The 27,957-nt window shown below is 41.0% G+C and overlaps 2 protein-coding genes across 3 annotated transcripts in view; one reads left to right on the forward strand and one right to left on the reverse strand.

Moving 5' to 3' along the window:
• DEGS2 (delta 4-desaturase, sphingolipid 2) overlaps positions 1-1,743 on the reverse strand; it is a 36,664-nt gene extending 34,921 nt beyond the window's left edge. The window contains exons 1-2 of the mRNA XM_063332907.1: positions 1,684-1,743; positions 824-901 (exon numbers count right to left, since the gene is read on the reverse strand). The gene's annotated coding sequence lies outside the window, so the exon portion shown is untranslated. The remainder of the gene's footprint in view (positions 1-823; positions 902-1,683) is intronic.
• YY1 (YY1 transcription factor) lies at positions 1-26,238 on the forward strand. 2 transcript variants are annotated; one of them, XM_063332904.1, is made up of 6 exons: positions 1-938; positions 10,462-10,624; positions 20,122-20,182; positions 22,699-22,857; positions 23,330-23,400; positions 23,990-26,238. In XM_063332904.1, the coding sequence occupies exons 1-6, from the start codon at positions 242-244 to the stop codon at positions 24,126-24,128; spliced, it is 1,290 nt and encodes a 429-aa protein (XP_063188974.1). In that variant the 5' UTR covers positions 1-241; the 3' UTR covers positions 24,129-26,238. The 2 variants fall into 2 exon arrangements, with proteins under 2 accessions (XP_063188974.1, XP_063188975.1); XM_063332905.1 differs by lacking the exon at positions 23,330-23,400 and having other exon boundaries at positions 2-938.
• The last annotated feature ends 1,719 nt before the right edge of the window (positions 26,239-27,957 follow it).

Consider the following 27,957-nt stretch of genomic DNA (forward strand, 5'->3'; position numbering starts at 1 on the left):
CAGCGGCCTCCCGGGGCTGGGGTCCGTCTCGGCGGCAGCAGCGGAAGTCTCGCGAGGGAGCGTAGCCGGGATTTGGCGGCTGGCTGCCTCCCTCCTTCTCGCTGGCTGCGAGGAGCTGGTGTTTGTGTGGAAGGGGGAGGAGGAGAAGCGAGAGGAGCCCGAGCCCCACCATCCGCCGAGGGGAGCGGACCGGAGCCCCCTCGCCGCCCGCGGAGGAGCTCTCCCCCCGCCTCGCCCCGCCATGGCCTCGGGAGACACCCTGTACATCGCCACGGACGGCTCGGAGATGCCGGCCGAGATCGTGGAGCTGCACGAGATCGAGGTGGAGACCATCCCGGTGGAGACCATTGAGACCACCGTGGTGGGCGGCGAGGAGGACGAGGAAGAGGAGGACGAGGACGAGTGCTGCGAGGAGTGCGGCCCGCACCACCCGCCCCATCACTACCACCACCACCAGCCCATGATCGCCCTGCAGCCGCTGGTCTCGGACGGCGACCCGAGCGGGGCGGGCGGCGGCGCGGCGGGCGGCGGCGGGGGACAGCTCCATCTGCACCACCACCACCAGGAGGTGATCCTGGTGCAGACCCGCGAGGAGGTGGTCGGGGGAGACGACTCGGACGGACTGCGGGCCGACGACGGCTTCGAGGACCAGATCCTCATCCCGGTGCCGGCCCCCGCCGGGGAGGACGAGTACATCGAGCAGACCCTGGTCACCGTGGCCGCCGCCGGCAGCAAGAGCGGAGGCGGCGGCTCCTCCTCGGCCGGCGGAGGAGGCCGCGTTAAGAAGGGCGGCAGCGGCAAGAAGAGCAGCAAGAAGAGTTACCTGAGCGGGGGAGGCGGCGGCGGGGCCGAGGGCGGCGGCGGCAGGAAATGGGAGCAGAAGCAGGTGCAGATCAAGACCCTGGAGGGGGAGTTCTCGGTCACCATGTGGGCCTCGGGTAAGTGCGCGGCCGGACCCCACCCTCCCCGGGCCCCAGGCCCCGCCGGCGGCTGCCCGGCTCGGCTCGGACAGTTTTGTTTTGAAGGGAGGCCATGTTTTGATGTGTGTGATGGGCGCCGCCATGTTCATCGCCAGGGCAAGTATGGCGGCTCCCCCGAAAAGATGGCGGGGTCTGCGCTGCTGCCGCCGCTGCTCCTGCCCGGCTCCGGCGGGGGGAAGGAAAGATGGCGGCGGTCGCCAAGATGGCGGCGGAGGGGGGTGCGAGAGGGAGGGAGGGCGGCAGCGCGCCGCTGGCTGCCGGACTAGGCCGCAATGGCGTAGTTTCTGCAGCAGGGGGAGGCGGGGTGTGCGGGCGGGCGCAGGGTGCGGGGCGAACCCAGCCTCCTCGCTTCTCCCCCCCGGTCCCCGCCCCGCCGCCGCTGCTGCCGCCGCCGCTCCCCGCCGCTCGCTCCACGCCTGCCCCTCGCCCTTCCCTTCCTTCCCTCCTCTGGCAGCCGCCCCCCGCCGCCCTCTGTCCTCCTTCTCCCCCGTTTCCCTCCCCGGCCGCCACTGCCTCGCCGGCTGCCCGCCGGTCGCTCCTTTCCCTTCCCGCCCCGTCCCCCTTCTGGGCCGCGTTTTAGCGCCGAGGGCGGGCGGCGGCCCCGCATCGAGGCGTGTGCTGCGGGCCCCGACCGTTATGTCGGGGGAGGGGGAGAACCGCCCGCCCCAGCGCCGCCCGTTCTCCGGCCATCTGCCCCAAATACCGTTTTACAGCTCGCCCGGTGGGCCCCGGGGCCGCCCGGCAGCGGCTCGCCGCGCTGGCCAGGCGGGGTGTGGGTGGGTCCTCCCCGCCCGAAGCCGGGGGAAGGAGGGGGAGGGGGGGGGAAGCACCTCTTGGCCCCCGCGGGGGCTCCTCTCGCCGGCCTCGGAGGGGGCGGCCACAAACAACCGGCCCTTCGGAAGTGGCCTTGTCGGGAGCCGGGGTCTGACAGCCCGCACCCGTCCCGGGGAGCGGCGGGGAGAGACGGAGCCATCTCTGGTTGGCGCTCGGGGAGCGTTCCGCTTTCCCTCGGCTGGGCCTAAAGCTTTAAACAGGCGCAGGGAGTCCGGCTTGTGTGAGACTGTATGTGTTCTTTGAGGAGTTGGTGTTTGGGTTTTGGTTTTTTTTTTGTGGGAGTGTCTCTTAAAGGGAATAAAATCTTGCGAATGTGTTAGAGTATCTGCGGGGCTTGGAATAAAATTGACATGCGCCTGCGCTTCGCACTTACTTTATCTGCCACGATTTTCTGATCCTTCCCTTTAAAATATGGGAGGGAAGAGTGTTTAGTCAGCAAAAAAAGTGTTATTTGTGGCACATTGGGTTTTTAATTAATTTTTTTTTTTTTTTTTTTACAAAAAATCTGTTGCTGGCAGCTAGGCTCTGTGGTCAAAGTTCTGTTCTAAGGTTACGTAAATGTGGGAAAAAAATGCAGTCAGTTAGTGTGAGTTCATGTAATATTTAAATTGGCGTGTGGTCTTTGAATAGTAGGTTGGTAATCTGTCTTGCATATCATAATTTTTGTGTTCTTTTGATTTTTTTCAAAGAGTTTAGTAAGATAGCAGTACTCTTAAAGCTTCTGACGTAGTTTGACGTGTTTGCTCTCTGTGATGTTTGTGAATGACCAGTAGTTGTTAGAAAGGGCAGTGTTGAAGGAAAAGTGTATTGGATGGCTGAATTCATTTGTCTGGAAAGATGGAAAGAATGGTGATGCTGATTTTTACTCTCTTTTCAAATATAGGCAATTACTTAGCAAGTTCGACAGAGTATATGACACCTTTGGTATATAGTCGATTGACAGCCCAATGAATCTGATCAAAGTTCCCTGCTTCTTGATGAACAGAAAAGAGTTTAAGACTCTTTAATGAGTTTAACTCATTTAAGAGTTTCCCAATTACTGTTTAGTAGGGTGGGGTTCTATAGGTTTCTGTGTATCCTTGTATGAAACCTGAATAAATCCACTTGCTGGGTTGTTTTTTTTCTTAGAATTGACCATCCAAGAAAGAAAAAAGATAATAGGAACTACTATACTCTCCTGGTCTGTGGAAGCAACCTCAGATAGCTGAATGCAAGTGGATGGATGACTCATGAGCTGGCAGGATACAGGACCTCACTGAGATCAATTGACAATTTCTAGCATGCATTTGCACTCTGGGATTCAGAGTGCCTGATAGGATGCTTCCTTAGAGCTTCTGCATGCCGATTATTACTCGACTGAAGTGAAGCATGTGTATAATCAATACCCTTGATTCTCTTCCCGCATGCGCTACTTTTACATCAGGGTAGCCCTATTGATTTCAGTGGTTTTGTTCTTTATGAGCATGACCATGCAAGCTCAGTGGGAATGATAGCCACTTGTAATTTACTGGAGATTGAATTGCATTGCTACATTCAACTCAATTATATCCGTGATGCAGAATACCTATTCTGATTTGACTTTTAATGCCAAAAAACCCGCCCCCTCCCCCCCCCCCCCCAAAAAAAAAAAAGGCAAAATTGCAAAATAAATACGCAAATGAAAAGTATTAAAGTTTGACCTTCCCTCCCTGGGTGCATGCGTGCACACACCACCACACACACGCCACAGCTTAACAGCCCTTGCTAATAACCTGCTCAGTTAAGAGCGGTGTGAAGTTTTACTGAGCCTACTGGGTAGGCTTTTATGCCTCTTACACAGTTTATTGAATGTTATAGAAGTGGTCTGAAGTGGTCAAATGCCAGGGCTTCATTATCTATTTTCTGCAATTTTAGAGGGGGAATAGTTGCCAGAAAAATTCCAAAAGAAGCAAATTGGGGGGGGTGGGGGAACCCAAACAGAACAAACTACTGGCTTGCGAAAGGGCAGTTGTACTAAAATTTCCCTGCAGAATCGAGCATACTTTATTTTGAACAAAGATAGTAGTTTTGCCTCTGTATTTTGACATAATTAAAGACTTGCTTGCACACTGATGTGATTGACTGTGTGGTTTAAACGCTTAGCAAAAAGGTTATCAAAAGATGAATAGTAAATAAGGCCATGCATCAGGATAAAACAATGAGCCCTATATTGCTGTCCTTGGGTATTTGAATTGGGAACAAGGGCACTTTGCTCACCACAGTGTGGGAAGACAATGTGAATTAATTACTTGTTACTGTTTTCTAGTGCTGTTATTTTATAGCTTATACACGGGTGGTACCAAATTTAGCCAGTCATAAGTCTTTGTCCATAAATGAATATAACAAGTCTGGTAGCACCTCTTGAAACGTGGAGAAATAATCTGTGAAATATATAGCAATGTGATAAAACAGGACTGCTCAATCCTTGTCTTGTTACGGGGTTACTTAGAAGTTGCAGTATTGTTGTTGGCAACGGTTTAGACTTACCATAACTTCTCTTATCACCTTGGTATCTATGGTGATATCCAACTTGTGACCTATGATTACTTTAATTAAGTGTTTAGTTTGGAACAGGAATGCTTTGTTCTAGTTCAGATTAGCTTTCCAGATCTTCAGAATGGAATTATTTGCCTTTCTTCATGTGTGAAAATAGGAACTGAACAAAGACATTCTATTTTCTGAAAGGGTTGAAGAAGTGTATATGGTGGATACTTTAATCATGTTCCTATACTGTGTTTTCTCTATACTAATACCTATCCTCGTTATTTTCATTGGGGTATCCTGTAAGGAATTTAAACAATTGTATATAGTTAATGGTGCTTTCCAAGTGGGATGCCCCAATTTGTACTAGGAAAATTGTTTTTATGAAGTGGAATTTATTTGTGCCTTTGCTAGATTCAGCTTTAATTATTCTCTTTAGTGACTGAGTCTAGGTTGGGTAAACAATAGTGGTGGGGGAGAGGAAGGATCATTAGAAATCTCTTTGTCAGATCGCGCTTGCAAATCTGATTCTTAGATGCAGGAGCATTTGGGAAGGTGGTGCTGAAATGCTGGCTCCAACAAATGCTGGGATTTCAAGCAGCTGGAGCTTAATTTTGAGGGGGAGAAATGTATTAGTGCAACTGCATTTCCTTCTAGGTAATGACTCTTGATTCTGTCAACGCCTGAAATAGATGTTGACTTAAACTATTTTTATCATGGATGGTCTGCAAGCTTTGGGCTGAAATAGCACAACCAAACTAAACATTGCCTACAAATGTTAAACTGCTCAAGTATCTTATTCCTAGATATATGGAAAGACAAAGATGCAGAAGTTACGTGTTTGGTTGGAACATGAGTCTTGATAATCTAGGAAGCCTGTGCAGTGGACCCGTATTTGGAAACTCAAGGGGTTTATGTTGGGTTTCTAGAAGGTTCTTCAAAACCTCTTAAAAAAACCCACCTTCTAATGTCTTAAAATAAGAGGTTCTCATTTGACTTTGTCAGATTGCAGGGGTGAGAAAAATAATAATCTGCTGTCTGACTAGTTGTCTGACATAGTATAAATGATAGATGAGTCGTTTAGTTCAGTTGTGGGCCTATAGCAAGGATGGACAAAAGTCTTTATGATGACAGATAGGTAATGAGCTGCTTCTATGAAAATTTTTCATAACAGCAGCAGAAAGTGATTGTCAGGTTCCTTTAAAATACCAAGATGATGATCTGTTTCTGACTTCGATTAAGGCAATGATATGGGGTTTTGGTATCCATAAGCATTGAGTCTGCCCTGATGTTTTTGCTAGTGAACCTTAGAGGATGAGGTAGATATTTTCCTGCAGCAGTTTTAAATATCTTTTCAGTTTTGAAAGTAAAATACACAACTGTGCTTAAGTTGCCTCTTTGCCCATGTCTTCAAATTAGAATTCTCTAACTTTCTGTTGGATCTTTCCCTGCAAGGTCCATGTCACTTGTATGCTGATGATTCAGAAGGTCATAGTGCTTCAGCACAATGTCTCACAAGTGTTGAAGTCGGATGATGACTACTGATAGAAGCGGTAGTTTTGTCAGTTCATGTCTCAGTAGTGTGAAATAAGAGATGGGTGACGCAGGGAAAGAAGAAGCTGTTCTCCATCTGTGTGCAAGGCACATCAGAGGGAAAGTAACCTAGCAGCCGATTAGGTTGAAAAATGACATACTGTGCAAATGGAATTTAACATGCAGAAGTGTCTGCTAAATAACTGTATTATTTAACAAGGTAATTACAGTTCTTTGCTTCCAAACATGACCAATGAACTAATTTGCCTGAGGAGATTGCAATGTGGTAGCAATAACCAAGCTGTTACCACAGTGCCTTGGTACTGCACAGTTGCCGAATGCATCCTTTATCATGCAATTGCATTTCAGCTGTTCCTAAAAACAAATGTGTTTAACCATGTGATCATAAAAAGAAAATTGAAGCTTAAATTATGTTCATCCTTTTAGTTAGTAAGCAGAATGTCTTTAAATGTGGTACCTTGGGGAGGAAGCTGTAGGATTAGGTTTCACTGCCTTGCTACCAAGTGTACCTTCTGAGTTCCCTTTTGCACTCCTGATTTTCCACCGGGGGGAAAACTAATTGAATAACAATATGTCCTCCCTGCTCTGTAACAGAGGAGGAGGGCGGCTTGGAGAATTAAGGATCTAGAAGTGGAGTACAACAGCTGAAATCGAGAACAACTGAGGCAGAAATACTGATAGGCCTTCTTGGTCTGAGAGTTAAGGGGGTCATCTTAAAAATACTATTCTAGAACTACATGAAATAAAGTCTTGGGAAACAGATTGTACCGTGTTTTGTCATTGATCTGTTACACGGAATCTGCAGTTACTAGTTTTATCCCAGTAATCTGCTTCCTACTGCAGTTGGTACTTGGGCTTGGTACTCTTAAAACTTCTGGTTATTTCACCAGTAGAAATACGTTTTAAGTGGTAGTCAAAAGATATGGCTGGCTAAAATACTGAACTTTCACTGATTTTAGTAAAAAATGTTGTTTGATGTACTTGCTTCGAAGTGCAGAAGTAAATCCAGTTCAAGATGTGTATTGCCTGTGTAGAGAGAGAAGTGCAGATGGAAGGACATTGAACATGGAGATTTGTATGGGTATGTCCTAAACAGGTACATAGAACAACCCAATTTAGAGTAAGTATCTATCTTAATGTAATTGGGCACGGAGGGATGGGGGGGTGGGGAGTATCTGTGGCGTCCCTAACAAATCAGTATTTTTGCAGCTTTATAAGACAAATAAATACTGAGCATAGCTATTACAGTGACTGGTAGTGCATGTTTTTGTGAAGATAAAGTGGTTAACTAATCGACATGCATTCACATCTTCAGTATCTTTCAGAAGACGGGACTAAAATTATGTTCCGAGTTCCTTACAGAAAGCTGCACTAGATCTATAAAAATAATGCTAAATACACACTGAAGCAGCATGCCTTATATTTGAGTACGCTGTACTGTCAAGTGTTTTAAGGGACAAAACAAAGCAGGTGAGATAGTATATATTAGTTAATTTCCTTTTCCTGACTGGCTCCCTGGCTCTGTCCATATTTAGCTTGCATGGGTGGCATCCAGATTAGCTTAGCATGGGCATAAGCTGCATGGAGTTGCCATGCCTTATTCGTACTGTGCTTTTCCAGAGCTGTCACCAGAATTTCAGGGTTGTGTCTCTGTGTTTTGCTTTGCTTTGGATGCAGTGTGTTTGATTTTTCTGATGCTTTGTGAGAGGGAAAAGGGGGAAGCAATTGGATGTAGAGGGCACCAGGACTTGCTTGAAGGCAGAAAACATCAAGCAGTCCAATGTGCCCTGTTTGCAGTGAGAATATTAGTTAACTTCTCAGCCTGAGTGAAAGTTTGCTTGGACTTTACCCTCCAAACTTTGAGCTATCTAGTCCAGGTTGGTAGGGCATTGCAAATAAACTTGTGATAAATCTGTGCATAGGGGACGTAAGTGAAGTTCTTCCAAACTTCTTCCAAAAAAGCGTGTGGAGTTTTTTGTTTTGTTTTCTCAATGAGAAATGACAATGTCATAGGATGGTCTGAATACTAAAAAGCTACTGAAGTCTGCTGCTGCTTTTGAAAAAGTATCTGACTTTTGGTGTGAACCAGGTCTTCTACCTTGGAGGATGTTAGGCTGACAAAACACTTTCAGATAAATGTTTTATATGGTGTTGGTTTAGTCTGTTCTGCTTCAAATTAGTTTTTAAAACTGCAGGTATGTGCTGCTGTAGAGATAGGGGTTTTTTGGTATAGGAAAATCTGATTTTTTTTATTATTATTTTTTATTTTTCACATAACTGCCAATATATTAAGGGATACTCTCTCTCATTTTCTACTGTACCAAAGCAATATGTTCGTGGTTTTTCCTGTTTTACTCCAGTATCCTGTAGAATTGATTTCTGTTGGCATCCTTTCGGGAAGGCACTGAAGGCGACTTTCAGTTTGGCCCTCCAGTAGCAAGAAAGCATTGTAGGAGCCTTTACGCTAGGGAAGGAAAGAAGAGCTTACAGAACGTATACAAAATTTCCCTGTTGACTCATGCATCTGGTCTGAGGCAGGAAATGAAAAATTGTTTCTGTTCTGAATGTCATCAAAAAGTCAAACTGGAAGTTCTGGGTCACTCGTGAAATGGCTACATTGAAGGCAGCTGATCTCATTCTAGTCTGCAGCGTGGAAGAGGCATCACTTTTAGTGTTCTAGAAGTTCAGTGCTCTTCTGAGCTTCATCATGTCTTTTCTGTCTGTGTAGGCATTGCTAAATATCTTTACTCAAGCTTTGCTCTTTAGAAGAACAAATTGTTGCCAAATTGGAGGTTTATTGACTTGAATTTGTAACTCCTGCAGGTGCTGTGAAACTTACCATATAATCCTTGCTTAAGGTAAATTCAGTTGCTTTCTTTAAAGCACTGGTAAAGACTGAATGGTAGTGTGGTGAATGGAAAACTAGATTAGAATTTAAAAAATGTCCAAATAGTCAGTTTTGTAGTTTATTCCCGGTTTAATGCTACAGATAGTATTTTTTTTTTTTTATTAACACTCCTGTCTTTGCAGTGTTGGAGTCTATTTTCCTCTTTCACCGCGGAACATACACATGAACTGCTATTTGATCTGGTAGATCAGATTATACCTCAAACTAGCAGTAACATTTCTAGAAATAGCTCAGTGGCAAACATTAGAAGCAGGCATTACAAATTGAGTAGAAATTTGTCCTTAGTATATTTCTTTTATTTGCATATGTCTTTTCCTCTCTTTCCTAACTGAAGTTACTGAGTGATGTTACTTCCTGTGTTTCTGTTTAATGGGGAGGGGGGAGAAAAACGTGGCCTCGTTTGTTTTCTGCCTTAAGGTTTGGGGGTTTGGGCTTTTTTGTTTAAATTGGGGAAATAACTATTTCTGTCCTACCACCTTGTATTTCCATTCCTTAAACACTACCCATAACACTAAACTTGCTGATATTTTTGTAAATACTTTGACTTTGCAAGTCCTTTGCCTATAAAGTGATTTGTAGACTCTCCTCCCCATACACAGGGTAGGAGAAGTAGTGTAGTGGCAAGTTTATTAACATTTAGTTCTGAGTAGTTACAATCATATATATGCCTGTTTTCCTAGGTGTATTGGAGGGTGGAAAATAGGCTTGGTGCTGGTGTGAGTACTGCACTGAGGAATATAGGTGGATGTTTCTGTTCTCTGTCTTTTGCGTCACTCTGGTTTCTGGTATAAAATAGCAAGAGGAGAGAAAAAACATTGTGTGTCTTGGCGTATTCTGAGGTCTGAATGTGAGTAGCATCAACAGCAGGTCTTCCATCTGATTTCTGCGCAGTCCTTGAGTACAAATCCATAGGAGGAGCTCTAGAGCAGATAAAATAGCAGTATCTGAGCTGGTGTTCGTGCAGATCAGAGGTCTGAATGATCCCTATCTGCTGTTTATATAGTGCAGTGGGAAAGAGCTTAGGCTGGCCTCTGCCACGGAAGAAACCCCTTGGGGTGGAGGCACGCTGTTTAGTTTTTTACTTTCTTTTAGACTGTCTGCAAGTGTTGAAAAACTTTAGTTTTATGGGCAGGTGCTGAAGCCCATTAGCAGTTATTTTTAAATTTCTTGTCCCTCCTCGACATTTCTGTTGGAGGTCAAGGAAGTGTGAAGACTCTGAAGTAAAGATCAGTAGTCCTAACGTCTTACGGTAAGTATCTGCCACTCCTCTGATAGACTTGCTTGGTTACTGACTGCTGGTGAGATCCACAGGGGGTATGGTGGAGGTTTGTCCTGAAAAGAGGTTAAGGAAATTAAATATTTAGGCATTGTTTTAGGAATACTGCATTATCTCTCAAATGCAGCCAGCATTCATAGGATTGTTCCACTTATTTCCTTATTTGTTTGTGTTCAAATAGATATGCGACCTCTGCTTTTTTTCCTCACCCACGGTGTTCTTTCTGTGTTCTTCATGCTGTAACTGGATGGATGTCTTTTTGCTCCTTACAATTAGTGTGGAAATCTGGAAGTGCAGTGTATTCTTTCAGGTGTACATCAATAGTGAATTTGTACTGAGATGCAGCCTAATAACTTACATGCTGTTTTGATCTTTAGTATGTATTGAATTCAGTATTTTGTGTATTTCAGATGATAAAAAAGATATTGACCATGAAACAGTGGTGGAAGAGCAGATCATTGGAGAGAATTCTCCTCCAGATTACTCAGAGTACATGACAGGGAAGAAACTTCCTCCTGGTGGAATACCTGGCATTGACCTCTCAGACCCCAAACAACTGGCTGAATTTGCTAGGTAAGTAGGAAGAAAGGATTTTCAAAGTAAAATCTTTTTCTCTTCACTGGTTTAGTTATGAAACTGTTAGGCAAAATAAATGATAGGTTTAGTTTGGCTTATTGTTCCATTTAATCATTTTCTAAAACAAGGGACTTAATTCTCAACAGAGTAGCTGATACCATGATAAAATAACTGGGGTTATATTCAGCAGTGACTTCTTGTCTTTAATTCTTGTTGGGTAAGACAGGACCTAAATACATTGATAGACTGCATCTTTGACATGACATGACAGAACATATCTTTCCTGTGAGTAGCCTTAGATTTTTCATCACCAAAGGATAAGTGAAATGCTGCATTCAGGTTGTTCAGTACCGGAAAGCTAGACTACAGTATTCTGTTTGTAAAGCCGCTTACTATTCTTTTTCACCTGCTTCTTCTTAAGCTGTAGGTCTTAAACTTCTTTTTTTTTAATGGAGCCATGTGTCTTGCACTTTTAAGTGCCAGTGATAATTGCAGTTTCACAACTGATAACTATACTGCTTGGATTTTCCTCTAGTGAATCAGAATTGGAGCTCGTTTGCATATCAATACGTTGACCTGAGTTACAAAGTGACTTTTACTTTCAAATAGAGGTGAAGTGACGGGAGCTCGGTTCTACCGAGGTGTCGTGTGTCTCTCCCCCCCGCACCCCCCGCCTCCGCAGAGTCCCTGGCTCTGCTGCCGAGCGGCCACCAGAGGGCAGCCGTGAGGTCACCAAAGAACTCCACTTGGGCACCTAGAAGCTGTGGCGTGAGGGTGGCCTTTGCAGCATTTACTTGCTCCCCTTCTTTGTGTGCGTGTGCTTGTAATTACTAAAGGAGTGCTTCTCCACTCAGTGCATGGGCAGTATTAATGCTGGTGGCTCCAAATATTTGAGCACAACTGTTAGCTTCCTGCAGCTGCAATGATCAGTTTTTCTTACGTTGAAAGCGAAACATATGTATGAAGCTACACTCACTTTCATTATTTTCATAATTTTTCAGTTACCAGCTGGCTATTCTTCAGAGTTCAGGTGTGCAATTCTGATACTTGGAGCAGATGGATGGTCACGTGTTATTACTCTTACTTACTGGGTCAGCTAATAGAGGGAGTAGTGTGCACTTTTTTTTTTTTACCGTTGGGTTTTTCAGCTAGTTGCTAGATGGCAGGGACTGTTGACACACGTTCTGGTCTGGCTTCTTGGTTAGTTGGTTCTTGGTGTCCAGTGTGTACCTCTACTCTTGCTTCACCTTTTTGGTCTTGCTGCTCTTTACAAGCTTTTTCTGTTATTCTTCAGTGAGTTTGTGCCAGAGGATTGCCAGCACAGCCTCATCCCGTAGTTATTTTCAGTAAAGCCATTGTACTATGGATTTTGAAGGCTGCTAGTAAGATAGTTTTGCAGGGCTTGCTCCCTGCTTCAGGCTATCTGATCTGGAAATGTATAAAAACACATCATGAAGAACTGAAAACAAGGTTTTATATAAAGTAGTAGGTGGTTCTAGCTATTGATACTATTGTTATTTGTTTTACTTTGTTGAAAAAATGATTGTGTTTTCCTCTGAGACCTGCTGAAAGCTTAATACAGTTGTTCTTTTTTTGTGAAAGCAGATGTTTAAGTGATACTCTGAGTGTACATAGTGTTCTAATTCTAAAACATTACTTAGACATTTCTGCTCATCACATGCTTAGAATGGTATTCTCAGTTATTTTAAAACACGCTGAAACCTTTGATTCTGTTAAATGTTTAAGTACTGAATAGCTATCTTTTGTTAGGAAGTTTAAATAGTTTCTCATGGGGTATTTTCCATGCAGATATTGAGTATTTTTCTCCAGATTGGTTTGAATACTTGAAATGGTTGCCAGGATTTGGGCTTCTTGAAATGACCAGATCGTTTCTAGCAGATCTGTCTGCATATTTCTTAATATTGTAAAATGTACTGCATCTTTGGGTTTTAGTTAGTTTTCTGTTGCGAAAGTAGTGGCAGCTGGCAGTAATTTAAAATTACCACTTTTTATTCATGATAGAACATTCTAGGAAGTTCTAGGGCTAGAATTCGTAGCAAATGATGGAAAGATGGAGTTCTGTGTGTACAGTCTCTTTTCTGTTAATATATTTCTGTACAGCAGATAAAATGTAATCCACTTCAGTCAGAAGACAAATACATGGTGGTAGAGTAAGCAACTTGAGGGGTCATCACCTTTAGCAATATCCCCAAGTTGCCCAAAACCTACGAAGAATTTTTCTGATAGCTTAATTGTAGATAAGTGAAAATTTAAAGCATCTTCTGTTTTAAGAAAGTCTTTTTGATTTCTTGGTCAGAATCGATGACCATCTAGCTTTCCTACTCATGCCTTTAAAAAAAAGAAAAAGAGGAAAATAAAAAATAAAATGGTGTTAGTTGTATGTTAGATCTTAAATGATTGTGTATAGAGGTGTATTAGAGTTTGAATATTGCTTTTTAAAGTCTTGGTCCTCTCGCAGTATATCGTGTTGAAGAGACTCCTTTTAGCCAATAACATGAATTCACGCATTGGTATCTACAAACCCATTTTTATACTGATCAGTTGTCTTGTTGATCTAGGTAGCTGTGTGCAGTATCTCTAGAAAACTTGCAGGGCAACTTGGGAGAAAAAACTGAGCAGACATGTGCTGGAATTGGGTTTGGAGGTCCTAGGAATACAGTTGCTCATGCTAAAAGAACATGTTTATTTCGTGTAAAGTTCTGTGAAAGTTTCAAGCATTGCTGGTTGCTTTACAATTCAGAATTTTGAAGTTCTCAGTAGCTGTATTATGGAAACTTTGAGCGGAACATGAAGTTGAAACTGTTAACTTCTAAACTTATTAAGTCACATCACGTGTTGTGAGTAACGTTTTGAATAACAAATTTGTATTCTAATGACTTGAAAAAAAAATTATGCACAGGCCACGTGAACTGGCTAGTAAAACTGTCTGCTAAATGTATTTTATGCAGTTGGGAGCAAGTTGTTTTGGGTTGCCTTCCTGTTTTCATTAAGGTAGTTGGAAGAATCTCACTATACATTTGTAGAAATAAGCTACTCAAAACCGGACTAGATTAACTGTTTATAACTCTGCAGCTTATTTTGATTAAGGATAAATTGGCTAAGACACTTGCATCGATTCATAATAAAAAAATAATTAAAACTGTAGGAATTCAGCATCTGCAGTGGACACCACTACTGCTCAGCAGCTAGGTGGCATTAGCAGAGCGAGCAGTTACAGTGTCTCTTGTGATACAGTTGTCTTTCGCCACTTTTTTTATTGCATTTGTCATTGAGTCATGGAGTAGGAATCAGGATCCCTTAACTGGAACTCTTACAGCTTTTCCTGGAAATGCTTTTCTAAAACTATTGAAAACTGTGAATAAACAGGCTGTGTCAGAACATTAAGATGTGTTCGGTAATGCATAGACACATGACCGTAAATTATACCTGGTTGTGTAATTTATCGCCTTCTACAAGTTATTTGGTTCGATTGTAGGGCTCATGCATTTTTTCTAGTACACTTTAAAAATGCTATAAAAAAAAAAAATTGTGGTTTTCTCTTAGGCAATCATATCAGAATGTGGAACGTTAGTTGTGAATGATCTGCTCAGAAAGAAGTAAAACCTAATAAATTACCACTTCCCCATTTGATACCTTTGACTGGGACACTGGAAGTCCCTTCAAGTGAAATAAAATGTTTCATCCAGGTCTAAATTGATGATAAGTAATTCTGTAGTTAGCTGTGAAGAAGTCATAACTGCTTGGTAATAAAAGCTTGGGGAAGTAGCAGACATATTTCTACTTGGTGCATATGGCACCTTCCCTCAAACAAAGCCACTAAAAAGGATATCCCTGATTGTCTTCTCCCTCCCTCTTGCCGTCCAGACAGATACATGACTGAACTGGCTAAAGACAGCAGAAGAGATACATCAGTAAAACAAATAAGAGGGGAATACGCTACAGCTGGGAAATTGGCACAGTAATGGTTCCTAGTGGTAAAAACTCTATGGCTTTATCTTAGTACCTTTTCTGAAGGAGAGCCATGGTGAGGACTGCCCACCCTTTCTATCCGCTTTCCAAAATGGATAGAAAACAAAGAAGAGGAAATTGCATTGAAGTTTGAAATCGGACACCCTTCTTAGAAGTGACAAAGCACTCTGGTCTCCTAGGTTTATGACTTAGGCCTCTTTATAAGGTATACACTTTTGTACTGGTTTTGTTCTTGTTACAGAGAAGCTTAAAGGGCAGTAAATTGACAATTGCTTTACCCAAAGTGGTTTTTTGGGGGGAGTGAAAATCTCGTGCTCTGTACCATGCTGCAAAGGTCACTTCCCCTGTTTAGACAGATGATAGTCTTCATAACTGGAACAAAATGAGTAATTATTTTTTGCCAGAGTGAAAGAAAACTTTTTCTTTTTATGGCATTTTCCTACCTACCTGTGACTGGAGCATGGTAAGACACTGGCTGTGGGCTCTTTCGTTGTAGATAGATTCCTAGGACACCTTGCACCACTCCCCTTTTGTCTATTTATCCAAAAGCCAGTCTAGCCAGTTCCAGGAGTCTTTAGTACAAAGGAATTATTTCAGCAGTGTGGGGCCATGACATTCATGTTATTTCTGCCTCAGCAGGGCAGTACGAGGGGAATGGCAGAGGGAGGAAACAGATCAGAAGTGGCAGTGACGCTGCTGACAGAGAATAACTTCCTCCTCTTCTATCTGTTGTTAGGGATGTGGTCATCAGCACAGGTGAATATCACTGCTGGTCATCAGAAACCCCTAGGATGTATCAGAGGAGTTGCCTGAGAGAGAGTAATGCTGTTTAGGTTAGATTTACATATAGAGGGAGAAGAAAGGATGTGAGAACACAGAAGTTTAACAGAGGCAAAAAAGGGAGATGACAGAACAAAGAGGAAAGTCTACACTTATTTGTCTTTTGACTTAAGGATTTCCTTTATTCCTAGCCTTAACACTGTTTCTGTGGCTAGCTTTTAAAATTGTATCTATTTACAGGACAATAATAGGTTGTGGAGATTGACAGAGGTTTGGGGTGGGGATTGGTTCTGTCAAGGTACAGTTCTTTCAGTTCAGCTGTGTAGATGAAAGGAGGCAGTTAGCTGTTACTTTCTGATACTGCACAGTGACAGAGTTGCTTTCTTTATTTTGAGGAACTAAGTGGTTTGATACCTGTGATTCCACTCAATCTTCTTTATGCATGGATAAGAGAGTGTGCTTTTATGGAGCTCATTCTGTGAAGATATTGGGTTGCACACCTTCCTGCTCCCTCTGCTGTCCCCAATTCCCTCCCTCCACCCCTCCAATACAAGTTAACAGATTTAGCCTTCAATCGCAGCGTCCCAGTGCCTTGATCCAAAAGGTACACTTTCCCGTTTTTCGCAGTTAGCTAGCCTGCAGTTGCTACTGCTAGGCATGGCCCATCTGAACTCACTGCAGAAACGAAAATTCTGGTCTTGCCATGTAAATTGACTTTCTGCAAAGGCAGGCATTTCAGAAGTATTAGCGTGTGTGTCTGTAGCTGTTTTAAGTACTGGTATGTGTTAGAGATCTGTTTTTGGTTAATGTTTCAGGCTAAGAAAACTTGGACGGAGCTGGTAGAGATGCTCTACTGGGTGGGAGCCAAAAGTCTAACCACCAGCAAGAGCTACCTGCAACAGTGTAATTAAGATCAACAGCCCAAGTTCTAGTCTGGTCTCCTTTTGCAGAAAGTTAATTTTAAAGTAAGACCAAAATCTTTTTTTTTCTAATACATTTGAATATGTAAGTCTTTAAATTCTTCTTTTAGTGATTGTCCCATACGGATTCTACAGAACAAGATGACACTTTGGACAAAATGATCTGTTGTAGCTGTGCCCGTGGTGTATGTACCCTCATGCTTTTAAAAATCCAAGTGTACAAGGGGCCCAGCAGCATCTTGCTGCCTGTGGCACTGAGGCATAACCTGGACACTGTTTGCTGCCTCTTCTGTTGTCTGCTTCTGTTTTCCTGAATAGCTTGGTTGCCTGTGGAATGTCGTGCGTATACACAGTCTTGTTCTGCATTTTAAGCTTAAAGTGCACGCTTTCCCTACTCCCACAAGAAATAAAAAAAAATCTGCACCTTTGTTAGCTAATAAACTTTTTTATAATTTTGTAGTCAGTAGGGACTAAGTGTTCTTACATTCAAGTTTACTGCTGGGCTGATACACCTCACTTCAGAAACAAACCCTGAAAATGAAAAAGTCAGTTTACTCCAGAGTGGACGCTCATAATGTGACGTGCCTGCTCAGACACGGAACTGAAAAATGTAGGGTGTGTGTTGAAGCTCCAGTCTGTCCCGTGTCTGACCTCCCAGTTAGCTGTGGTTGGTTCCTCAAGCTTCTTGACAACACTGATCTAGCAGCTTCCTGACTACACTGGCCAGGGTATTCTCCCTCTCACTCGACTTCAGCAGCCTGTTACAGGTGATGCTGTTGCAGCATTTCTTTCTCAAAGATTGACTTAATACCAGAGACAAGACACAAGAGTTACAAGTTTGATTTAACACAACATCAATGGGGTCTTAGGCCAAGTTTAAAAAAAAAAAAAAAAAATTGCAGTCACTGCCCACTAAAGCTATTTACCACATCTCTTGCTAGTGATTCCTTTTCTGTCTGGTCTCTCCCTTTACAGGTGGTCGGTTAAGGCATCAGAACAATAGTGGTTTTAATCATTCTGATGATGTCACGGGCACGGATCTTGGGCCTAGGAGTTTTTTGCATTGTTTTGGGCTGGGGGAATGACTCAGTCAATGTTAACAAGTTGATAGAGTTAGAAGTAAAGGCGGTGGTTTTGACACCAGTTTTGTCCCCTAAGGGTGTTTGTTATCTAATGGCATTAAACCATGGTGATATGTTCTCTCATGTCCTGTCTTGTCAAAGCATTCTTCTGTGCATCCATTGTGGCATAACAGATGCTCATTTCTGTGCTTTTTCTTTTTGTAAAAATCACAGAGATATGATAAGGAGAAGCCCATGCAAAGGGCAGTTGAAAGCTTTCTGTAGAGGTACTGCAAGAAAGCTTTTGTGTGTGTGTGTGTTCTACTGTAGCCTCAGTACCTGTAGTACTATCAGTCTAGAATGTCACTGGGGAGTGTAGTCAGTCAGTTACTCCCAGTCACTTGTTTGGATTTTGGTATTTAATACTTAAAGAGGCTGCGTAAACTAAACACAGCACAATCATTCTGTATTCCAACTGGATGATATAAATTAAATCTAATGAATAAGGTCATCTAAATTGCTCTGTAGTCTTGGAAAAAGAAAAGCTATCGGGAAGATTAAGGTAATAAAGAGGCTGGTCTACAGGAACAGATAAGGTTTGCTGTGTTCAGGATGTTTCTGCCCTTAAATTGATGAAATGTTTAGGTATGCTGCTGGCGATGGTGCGAGAGGAGTTTTGTCAACACAAATACCTTACACCCATCTTCTAGGCGCTGTTAGTGTCTATAAATGAGGGGACTGTTGGATATGATCCTCTCCAGCTTCCATATTCTTGTCACATCTGTATTTTTAACCATGCAGGAGACTGCATTGTTCTTCGGTTTTAGCACTGTACGTATTCAGTGTAGTCAGGAGATGCTGAGCCAGCAGGAGTTTCCTAAGTGTCCACTCAAAGAAAAGAACAAATGCAGCTTCTAAATCCTTGGGTTTTAATGTTGTGGCTGTGAAGTGGCTGTCAAGTGCTTTAGTCCCTATGTGATCACTCAGACTATCTGATCTGATCACTCAGTCTGCAATGCTGAGAGGAGTCAGATTGTTTGAGGGACAAATGATAGCCTACAGAGCCATAGGAGACTTCTCCCATCACATATGACTCTACTGGCAGATGTAAGAAGATTTTCCTGGATCCAGTTTTCAGGACTTCTCTGGGAGGTTTTTCATTGCTCTTGCTTTAATTCAGCCTCCCAAATCCTTCCATTGGTGTCTTCTGTCATCTGTCTACATGAAGGAGGCAGGTGAAACAGTGAATTTCAGCCTTACATGTGGGAATGTGGCAGTGACAAAGGAGACAAAAGGGGAAACAAATGCTTGTGTGGTCGAATTGGAGGGATTTTAGCTTATTTTCCCTACAGCTCTTGGAAATTGTTTTGAATGTCAAGAAGTTTTTTGGGGCTGTTTAGTCATTCTCAGATGAATTATTAAAAATGCATTTAAAAAAGTAATGTGTGCCACACTGTTCCCCCAACCATGTTCTTCCATATCTGTTTCCAGGAACTGAACTCATAGGGATTAAAACTGTCTTGGATAGCAACAGACTCCTCTCCTAAGAATAGGGATTCTAATAATTCTAATTCTTTTGTTAAATTCAAGCCACTCAGATCTGTTTTATTGAAACTAGAGAGTACACCAGAAAACCTTTTGTTTAATTTATAGATGTGGTATGATATGTAGCTACCTCGTCATACAAAACTATCTGGTACCATATTACCAGGACAAGTCATTCAGGAACTCACATAAACACACTAGCTCCCCTGCTACAACAAAGTTTTGGAATGCACAAAATCTCACTGCTTAGATAACTGAATTTCCAGCTGTATGAGGTGCATGTATTTACACCTACTTACCCCCACCATAAGGTAGAGATAAGCCATTTCTTTTTGATTTTTTTAAAGACGGCACTACAGGTTTGAGAAATAAAGATAGGTGAAAGTGCAGTGCATTTTCCTGCAATAGTGTCCACACAGCTGACTCTTCTCTGGCATTCAGACAGGTGGTTGTTACAGCAGGACTGTTCTAACATTGTTTTGTACTGGGAGTCTTTGAAACACATAGCACATGCAAGCAATAGTTTGCTGGGCTCCTTTTGTAGTCGATGGAGATTAAGTGCACTCATAGCAGTGAAGATCCCTATCAGTGACTGAGAGTAAACAGATGATTGCTTGTCAGTTGCCAAGAGTGCAATCCATGTGTACAAGAGCTAAAAGTAAGAATAAATGCAATTTCTGTGGTTATAATGGGTGCCTAACGCTGACTGTTTGGATTCCACAACTTGCCTGCCTTCCTTGCTTCTGTAGAGTTTTCTTCTGAAGTCTTGTGTGGTGAAAATACTGAAGAATGATGGAGGCTACTCTGTCCTTCATGTCCTGGTATAGGGATGGAGAGGAAGTGAAGATCAATAGGCCACATGGGTACTGGCACAACAAAACCGGAATTTTCAAATAAAACCTCCTAATTACAATTAGTGTAAGTCAGAAAAAATCCCTCTACTTCCACATATTCAAAGGACTAGGAAGGTAGTATTAAATGTCTTATTCTGCATTTGATAGGTCCTTCTGAAAGAGCTGAATTTTCCACATGCCAAATTATGCTGTTAATATTATTATGAAGGTTTTGAAAATATTGAACTGAATACTACTGATGCACATAATACTAGCGAATAAATGCACGCGTTATGATAGGGGATAAGAGCTGTCTGTGATACTTTTTACTAACGTGTTGGGTTTGGGTTTTTTTTGTCTTTAAGAATGAAACCAAGAAAAATTAAAGAAGATGATGCTCCACGAACGATAGCTTGTCCACACAAAGTAAGTGAACTGCTCAGCTTCTGACTAATAGTAATTTGTAGACCAGAATTTTGTGTCGATGTTTTCTCTTGAAAATGAATAACTAAAATATCTCTACTTTTAATGGACTACACTGCGTTAACTGTATTTTAGTTATCATTTTTTAGAGGCTTCTTTAAAAACCTTTCACCGAATAATATATTATTCCCCTTCCTTGTCTTAAGGTTAGTGCATCCCTAATCTTCTGGTAACCATGATGCACAGTCCCTAACATGCTGGTTTTACTGTTGTGATTTCCTGCCACTCAAGAATACATACTTGAAAGAATGTTCTGAGAGCTGTTCAAAGTACGTTCCTAAGATCTATATATCCTCTGCTTGGAAACTATGACAGATTTGGAGTCTAGATCAGGAATCAGCAATTTATGGTGCAGATGCCAAAGTCAGCATTTTTAGAAGACTCTGAATTACATTCCACAAAACTGGAAGGTGCATCATCTTGAAAAAGAGAGAGGCATCTTGGAGATATGATTCTGATCCACTGGTAGCGGGGAAGCCTCTGTCTTGAATAAATGTTGCCAGTCACCTAGATTGGTAACATCTAGCTTTACTGCATTATCCAGCTTTTGTAGAGCTTCTGTTAGCTGACTTAGTCTGTAATGAAAAAGGACAAATACAATCTTGCTGGCTTCTGGTCTAGATAAGTGTGAGCCTAAGCAAATAATGAGGGCAGATAGCTAATAGTACACATTAGAGAGCATGAATAGAAGGCCTCTCTCTGAGAGCCAGAGTCTTAAGGAATTTGTTGAATTCCTCTTTGTGATTTTATTGATTTCCAGTTCTTCACGTTCTACAAGGTCATATTTTTATTGTATAGTACGTGGAGATACGGGAACAGTTACTCCTTACAATACAGAGGAACGCTGCCTTCATTTCTTTGATTTGCTTTTTCATGGCCTCAACTTCATCTGAACAGGGGGGGAAAAAGAATATTCTGTCTTTCTATTTTCTCTCTTCTAGTGTTTCTAGGCTTTGTGCATTTATGACTTCAATTTAGAAAAGAAAAATATTGCAGAAGATAGAACTGCTCCTGTCAGAGGCAATCAGGCTTTGAAATAAATGCAAAAAAAAGTGGATGGTATGGTTATTTTGGTGCCACTTTGCCCCACCCAGTTCTGTTGTGTGCAATTAATGGTGCCACAACACTACTTTAATCAGCCAAAGAAATTCTAGTGCCTGAAGAGAGAACTCTTCTTGAAGGTGGTATTTCCGCCTTTATTAAGAAATAAAGCATATTTAAATGGGGTTATTAGTTTTGAAAAAAGTTATTTCCAAAGAGGAAGCCTGTGGAATTTAAGATTAGCAATTGAATGTTCCTTTAGATTCCATTGTTGAATTTTACGTCTCATGATACAGTGATGTTGGTAGACTAAGTTTTATTTAAGTTAGACTAGTTTTATTTAGGTTTAAACAGCATCACTTGGAGTACAGATAGAATTTACGGTTGTTAAGAGGATTCTGTGAGAAGATGATTCCGTGAGGGATTTTGAACCTTGAAGGAAGACATTTATAAAACATATGATAGATGTCTATTGATTGTTGCTAAAAGGTGACAAAAATATATAGAAAGATTAGGTAGAGAGAGCCCCAAGTCGCTGCTGGCTTAAGTGTACTCTGGAATCAAAAGTAGTATTCCTTTATTGATGCAGCAGGGAGCCCAGATTAAGATTTACGATGCTGTACCTGAGTTAATGTGAGTAGCTTTTGCTTTTAGGTTGAGTTGGCACTAACTTATAGAGATTCTCCTACTTTATTTAGTATCACTTTATAGGTTTAAACTGTGGAAGCAGTGGCAGTCTCTTTATATCTCAGGGTGGTAGTGTTCAATCTGCTGCTGCCAGTTTGGACAAGGTAGTTTCTGTAAGCTCTCACATGCTAGAAACCCTTTTGCTCCATTTCTTCTCAGGAATGAGAAGGAAGTGGACAGAATGTTGGAAGATGGAGTGGTGCACATACAAATTGGTACTAGAATAATCTGTGGTATATTAGAGACTATATCGTATATTGTAGTACTCAGAATATAGCACACTGAAGAATATACCATAGGTATCCGTGAATTATCATTCTGTCTTTTTTGTTTTGGGTTGTGTTTGTTTTGTTTTGGTTTTTTTCCACTGAAACTGTAACTGCTTTTGTTTGGTTTATTCAGCTGCATCTTCTCCATGATACTGTCCTGTTACTCATTTTACTGCATTTGGTTCATGATACTAAGTGAGGAGAGGGTTTTGGGGTTTTTTGTTTGGGATTGGGTTTTTTGGTTGGTTGGTTTTTTGTCAACTTTTCAAATGATTGGTTTTCTTGGTATTGCTTTTTTTTTTTTTTTTTTTAAATAAATGTAAGGTGTCTCATTTTCAGAGCCAATTTTTAGGAAAATATTCAGGATATAAAAGCATTTTTATCTGCTACAGTACAAGTATTTAAACCTTCTTTATCAGAACTAGCTTATCTACTAATTGAGTTTCCCCTCTTCTTTTTAAGGGCTGCACAAAGATGTTCAGGGACAACTCTGCCATGAGGAAGCACCTGCACACTCATGGCCCTCGAGTACACGTATGTGCAGAATGTGGCAAGGCTTTTGTGGAGAGCTCGAAACTAAAGCGACATCAGCTAGTTCATACTGGAGAGAAACCCTTTCAGGTATTGTTAACCTCCAGACATAAGTACCACAATTCATTTGGTAAACGTGTAGACTGTAACTGTAACCTAGCTTCCATATGACTTTGGGGTTACTATGTCTTTTTCTGAAATCAGATGAGGCACTGAATGATCACCCTAAAAATTGGAAGTACCCTGAAACTAATTCGGCTATCATTTAACTATTTCCGTGGGCTTTTTTTTTTTTTTAAGAAATTAGCAAATTTTATATATATATATACATCTGCCAAAATATGATGTAAAGTTACCTGCTTTAAAAATGAAGTCTGCGTTACTACTGAGTGAGGAAAATGTCTCTTTCTCCTCATTATCTTTTCAACTGAGTATGTGTGGACAACTGAGATTCAGGGCTGTTTGCTCAGTTGACTCATGATACTAATTTTCAGTAGTGGGTATTAAATCAGTTTTTAGCAAAATGATGGTAGTCACTGAATCTCTTTCCGTTCATATCAAGTCACGTGAGCTTCTGCCACCAGAGGTCCCCTGCCTACTTCCTATGATACTCCTTATAAATCTTCTTTACAGGTATTCATAGTCTTGAGCATATCTGTGTTCTCCAGTACATGTTTAAGATACGTATTTTCTGTTGACTTTTTAAAAATAAATTATTTCAGAAACTTGATTTGCAGTCCTGAGGCATTCACTTATGTGTGTATGCTGGATCTGCTGTGTGGTAAATATGAGTATTTACTGCTAAATGTGCTGCCCTTTGTATTCCAAGCCCATCTTAAAAGTAAAGCTGGTAAAATGAGCAAATTATCACTGAAAGGAGGAAATTCTGACCTGAAACATTATTTCTATTTTCTAGTGCAGCACAGCAAAGTACTGTTTTAGATGCAGAGAAAGGTGTTTTTAGTGAAAGCGTTTGCTTGCAAGCTGTAAGTTATTTCCCTCTGTGAAAACAGATATACTACTGTGGTAGAACAACCTGAAGTGCTCATTTTATTTTTAATGCAGTTTACAAGTGATGTCCACAGCTTCACCTACAATAACCTTCAGCATCTAGCTTCATGTTTGTGCAGTCTAGTGATTTAAAGAAGAGTATTGTTTTAATCAATGATTGAAATGAGTGCTATTTCATTAGCTAATGGAGTATGTCTTTTCCTTTCAACAGTGTACGTTTGAAGGATGTGGAAAGCGTTTTTCACTGGACTTCAATTTACGCACACATGTGCGAATTCATACTGGCGACAGGCCCTATGTTTGCCCATTTGACGGCTGCAATAAGAAGTTTGCGCAATCAACTAACCTGAAATCTCACATCTTAACACACGCTAAGGCCAAAAACAACCAGTGAAAGTTGGAAGAGAAAGTTCTTGAACTCAAAGCATCTTACAGGAGTATGAATTGGAAATAAATATGCCTCCCCTTTGTATATTGTTTCTAGGAAAGAATTTTAAAAAAGAACCCTACAAACCTAAAGGACGTGTTTTGATAAGTAGTAAATAAAAAGCAAAAAAAAAAAAACAACAAAAAAAACTTTAAGGTGACGTTGCTAAGATGCTCTACCTTGCTCTGTAATCCCGTTTCAAGAACACGGTGTTTTGTAAAGTGTGGCCCCAACCGGAGGGGTCAGTTCATGAACTTGCATCAAAAAAGACAATTCTTTATACAACAGTGCTAAAATTGGACTTCTTTTCACATTCTTATAAATATGAAGCTCACCTGTTGCTTACAATTTTTTTAATTTTGTATTCCAAGTGTGCATATTGTACACTTTTTGGGGATATGCGTAGTAATGCTATGTGTGATTTTTCTGGAGGGTGATAACTTGCTTGCGGTAGATTTTCTTTAAAAGAATGGGCAGTTACATGCATACTTCAAAAGTATTTTCCTGTAAAGAAAAAAAAAGTTATATAGGTTTTGTTTGCTATCTTAATTTTGGTTGTATTCTTTGATGTTAACACATTTTGTATAATTGTATCGTATAGCTGTAATGAAATCATGTAGTATCAAATATTAGATGTGATTTAATAGTGTTAATCAATTTAAACCCATTTTAGTCACTTTTTTTGGAGAAATACTGCCAGATGCTGATGTTCAGTGTAATTTCTTTGCCTGTTCAGTTACGGAAAGTGGTGCTCAGTTGTAGAATGTATTGTACAGGCACTGACCTTTTATTAACACCTGATAATATGTACATCCCATGTAATAGAAAGGGCAACAATAAAACAGTGGTCCTAAAGAAAGAATATGGCAGAAAATGATCTGTAAGCACAGTCTATTTTTTTTTTTGTTGTTGTTGTCCAGAGCAATCCTCGTTCCTCTTGACCTCCCAGAAATTGGAAGCTAAATAAACTCAAGTTTCCTTTACTTTGCATTCAATTGCAATGATTTGTGATGAAATCAGATAATGCCACATCAGGTGGTTTACCTAAATAAAATTGGTGACTCTAATTCTGATTTTGAGTGACCTAGACTTCCATTAACTGGAACGGTGGATTTGGAGACTTGGCAGTGTAGTGGGCAGTTTTCAGTGTGCCTGGACAGCAATTAGGTAAAACAGTACAGTAAATAGCTAAATGGACACCTTTGTTTAGTCAGGGTAAGGAATCTCTGAGGTTTAAATGCAATAACAATAGGAAGTCGGGGAATGGTAGGGTTTAAGTGGTTGTACCAGGGGAAAAAAAAAAAGAAAATTGTTTTTGTTTTTTTTTTTGTTTTTTTTTTTGTTTTTTTTTTTGGCTAACTTGTCTGACTGAGTACCATGATGACAATTCTTGGAACTTCACCGGACACCTTTTACTTCAAAACAGGAACTGAAGAGTTCTCAGAGCACTTGATGAAGTTTTGATGGTCTAGATAAAAGTGGTCACTACTCACTTGTTCAAGTGTTCAAAGAAATTTGCAGATACTATAGTAAAATGTGATGGATTAATAAACATAAGAATATGCACAGAAATGCATAAATATTACTTCTTAGAGGGATGTGACATATTTTATTATAGTAAAAACTGTTGTTAATCTTTTTCTGAATTCTGTTCTTACAAGGTTCTTCATATTTTTCATTGCTAATACCGTAAAAACTTACTTCTGAGTCCAGTTTTGGTGGCAGTGGAGAAAAGCATGGGTAATAACAAAACTACACTTAAGAGCAAGGGAATTTTCACCTGTACATAAGTTAATCTGAACACTGCAAGCCCTAGTCTGAGGTTGTTAGGGGTAGAAAGAAAAATGGGGCATTTAATTGTAAAGTATGCATTAGAATTTTGGCAGTATTTTTTTTTTTTTTAATATAAGCAGTTCTTGAACAGGACAGTATACTGAAACTTGTATAGTTATAGTTAAATTAAATTCTGTGTACAGTTAAATTAGTGTCTATTCTTTTTGGAAGGAAATAAAATCAGTTCAGTCTAGTTCTAATTGACCCTACATTTTTTTTTTCTTAAACAGTATATATGACGCTGTTAGGCTTGCGCAGAAGTTTGCTTTCCTGTGTCATAAAGTGGTACCTGTTTTATTGAATTGCAAGGTAAAGAGATTCCTCGATGGTGTCAGTACTTCATCCTTGAACGTACATTTGAGACAAAAGTATTTATGTTAAATACTGATTTGAGGATTAACTGGAAACTGAAACTTGTATTGCCCCTAGTTATATGTATCTGGTGATGGAGAGGGATCTGAAAAATTTTCATCTAGGCCTCAAATCAGTAGCGTTCGATACACTCCTGAGTGTAAGTAGCAGCACTGAGTGGCATGAAAGATCTGGCTTTGTATCTAGTTAATTACATATTGGGTATGAATAAATACTTGCATTGAGCAGCTTCTGTAAGTCATTTAAAGTATAACTGGCGCATCTTGTTCTTAAAACATCAAGCTTAGTTGATTCCAGAGTTCTTACGGATTTTCAGTGAAGAACTTGCAGGCTTTGAGAATAGAAACCACCGTTGCCAGCCTACTGTCGACAAGTTACTGCATTATACCACCAGTTTGTGAGCAAGTTCAGGTAAGGGGAGGAGAGTCTGAGGGGTGGGGGAAATGCAGCCAGTGGTTTTAAAGCTGGCAAAAGATGTAAGTGCTTACTCATGCCTGTTCTACTGCTCATTTGATCTGATGTTTCATATTCCCTTATCTTGTTCTCCTGCTGTTGAAATGGAAGGAGACAAGTTCTGTAGCTGTGTGTCTTTTGGACTCAGACCATTTTTATTTTTTTTTTTTAAAAGGTAAAACTGACTGTAGACTTTTCCAGCTGTGTCTACTTGTGGTCTGCCAGTAGCAGTAGGTCCTGCTTCAAATATAAGACAAACTGAACTTAAATACCTGTTACTTCTCGAGATTGTTTTTATTGAAAAGGTTGTAGGAGGAGCCCAGGCACAAATTTGAAATGCAAAGAGAATAAATTCTTCGTGAAACGGAACTGAGAATTCCTTCCTCTCTGCCAGGACCTCAGCTGAACTTGCATTTGACTTCAGTTATCTTCTTTTTGAAGATGCTCACTGTTGAATTGACGTAGTGCAATTTGATGCTTCTTTTTCCCTCTGCAGTGGCCACAAATTGTCCATCAACAAAGCCAAATACTAAACACATTCTAACAACTTGGCAGCAGTAATGTGGTTTTAAAGGCAGACAAGATACTTTCCCTCTGCTAATTCCATGGTAAATTGGAAAGTAAAATGCAATAGTTAACAATAAGAAAAAGTAAGAAGCAATAGTTAACAGAAGTGGCAAAATTACTGGGACTTTAAAATGTTTGAAGAAAGCTAATCCCTTCAAAGTGCTAGATGAAAGGGGAATGGCAGTGGTGAGAAAAGGTCCTTCCGCTTGGTCATCACTGGCCCTAAGGTGTTCACAGGATATTTTATCAGTGCCTGCCTTGGAAAAAATGGGACTGCCAGTCTTTCTAGTTGAATAAGGTGGACAAACTCCAGGACAGTGTGTGCTGTATCACATTCTTCAAAATGCGGTTCCTTCATGCCTTGAAGAAATAGAGAAAAATGGTCTTTTTTACCAGGGCTGCTTGACAAATCAGTCTAGGTAATCAGTCGTGGTAGCTGTTGCTGATGTTGGCTGGTCCAGCAGTTTTATAAAGATGGCACTTTGGAATAATAAGTTTTTCAGCTGTACAGCGCCTTTCATAAGTCT

Source organism: Chroicocephalus ridibundus, chromosome 4 (assembly GCF_963924245.1).
Source record: "Chroicocephalus ridibundus chromosome 4, bChrRid1.1, whole genome shotgun sequence".
NCBI lineage: Eukaryota > Metazoa > Chordata > Aves > Charadriiformes > Laridae > Chroicocephalus > Chroicocephalus ridibundus.

Coding starts and splice junctions, on each gene's coding strand:
- YY1 (XM_063332904.1), top strand. CDS start 242: ATGGCCTCGGGAGACACCCTGTACATCGCCACGGACGGCTCGGAGATG. Junction 20,183..22,698: donor CGATAGCTTGTCCACACAAA/GTAAGTGAACTG, acceptor CTTCTTTTTAAG/GGCTGCACAAAGATGTTCAG. Junction 23,401..23,989: donor CTTATAAATCTTCTTTACAG/GTATTCATAGTC, acceptor TCCTTTCAACAG/TGTACGTTTGAAGGATGTGG.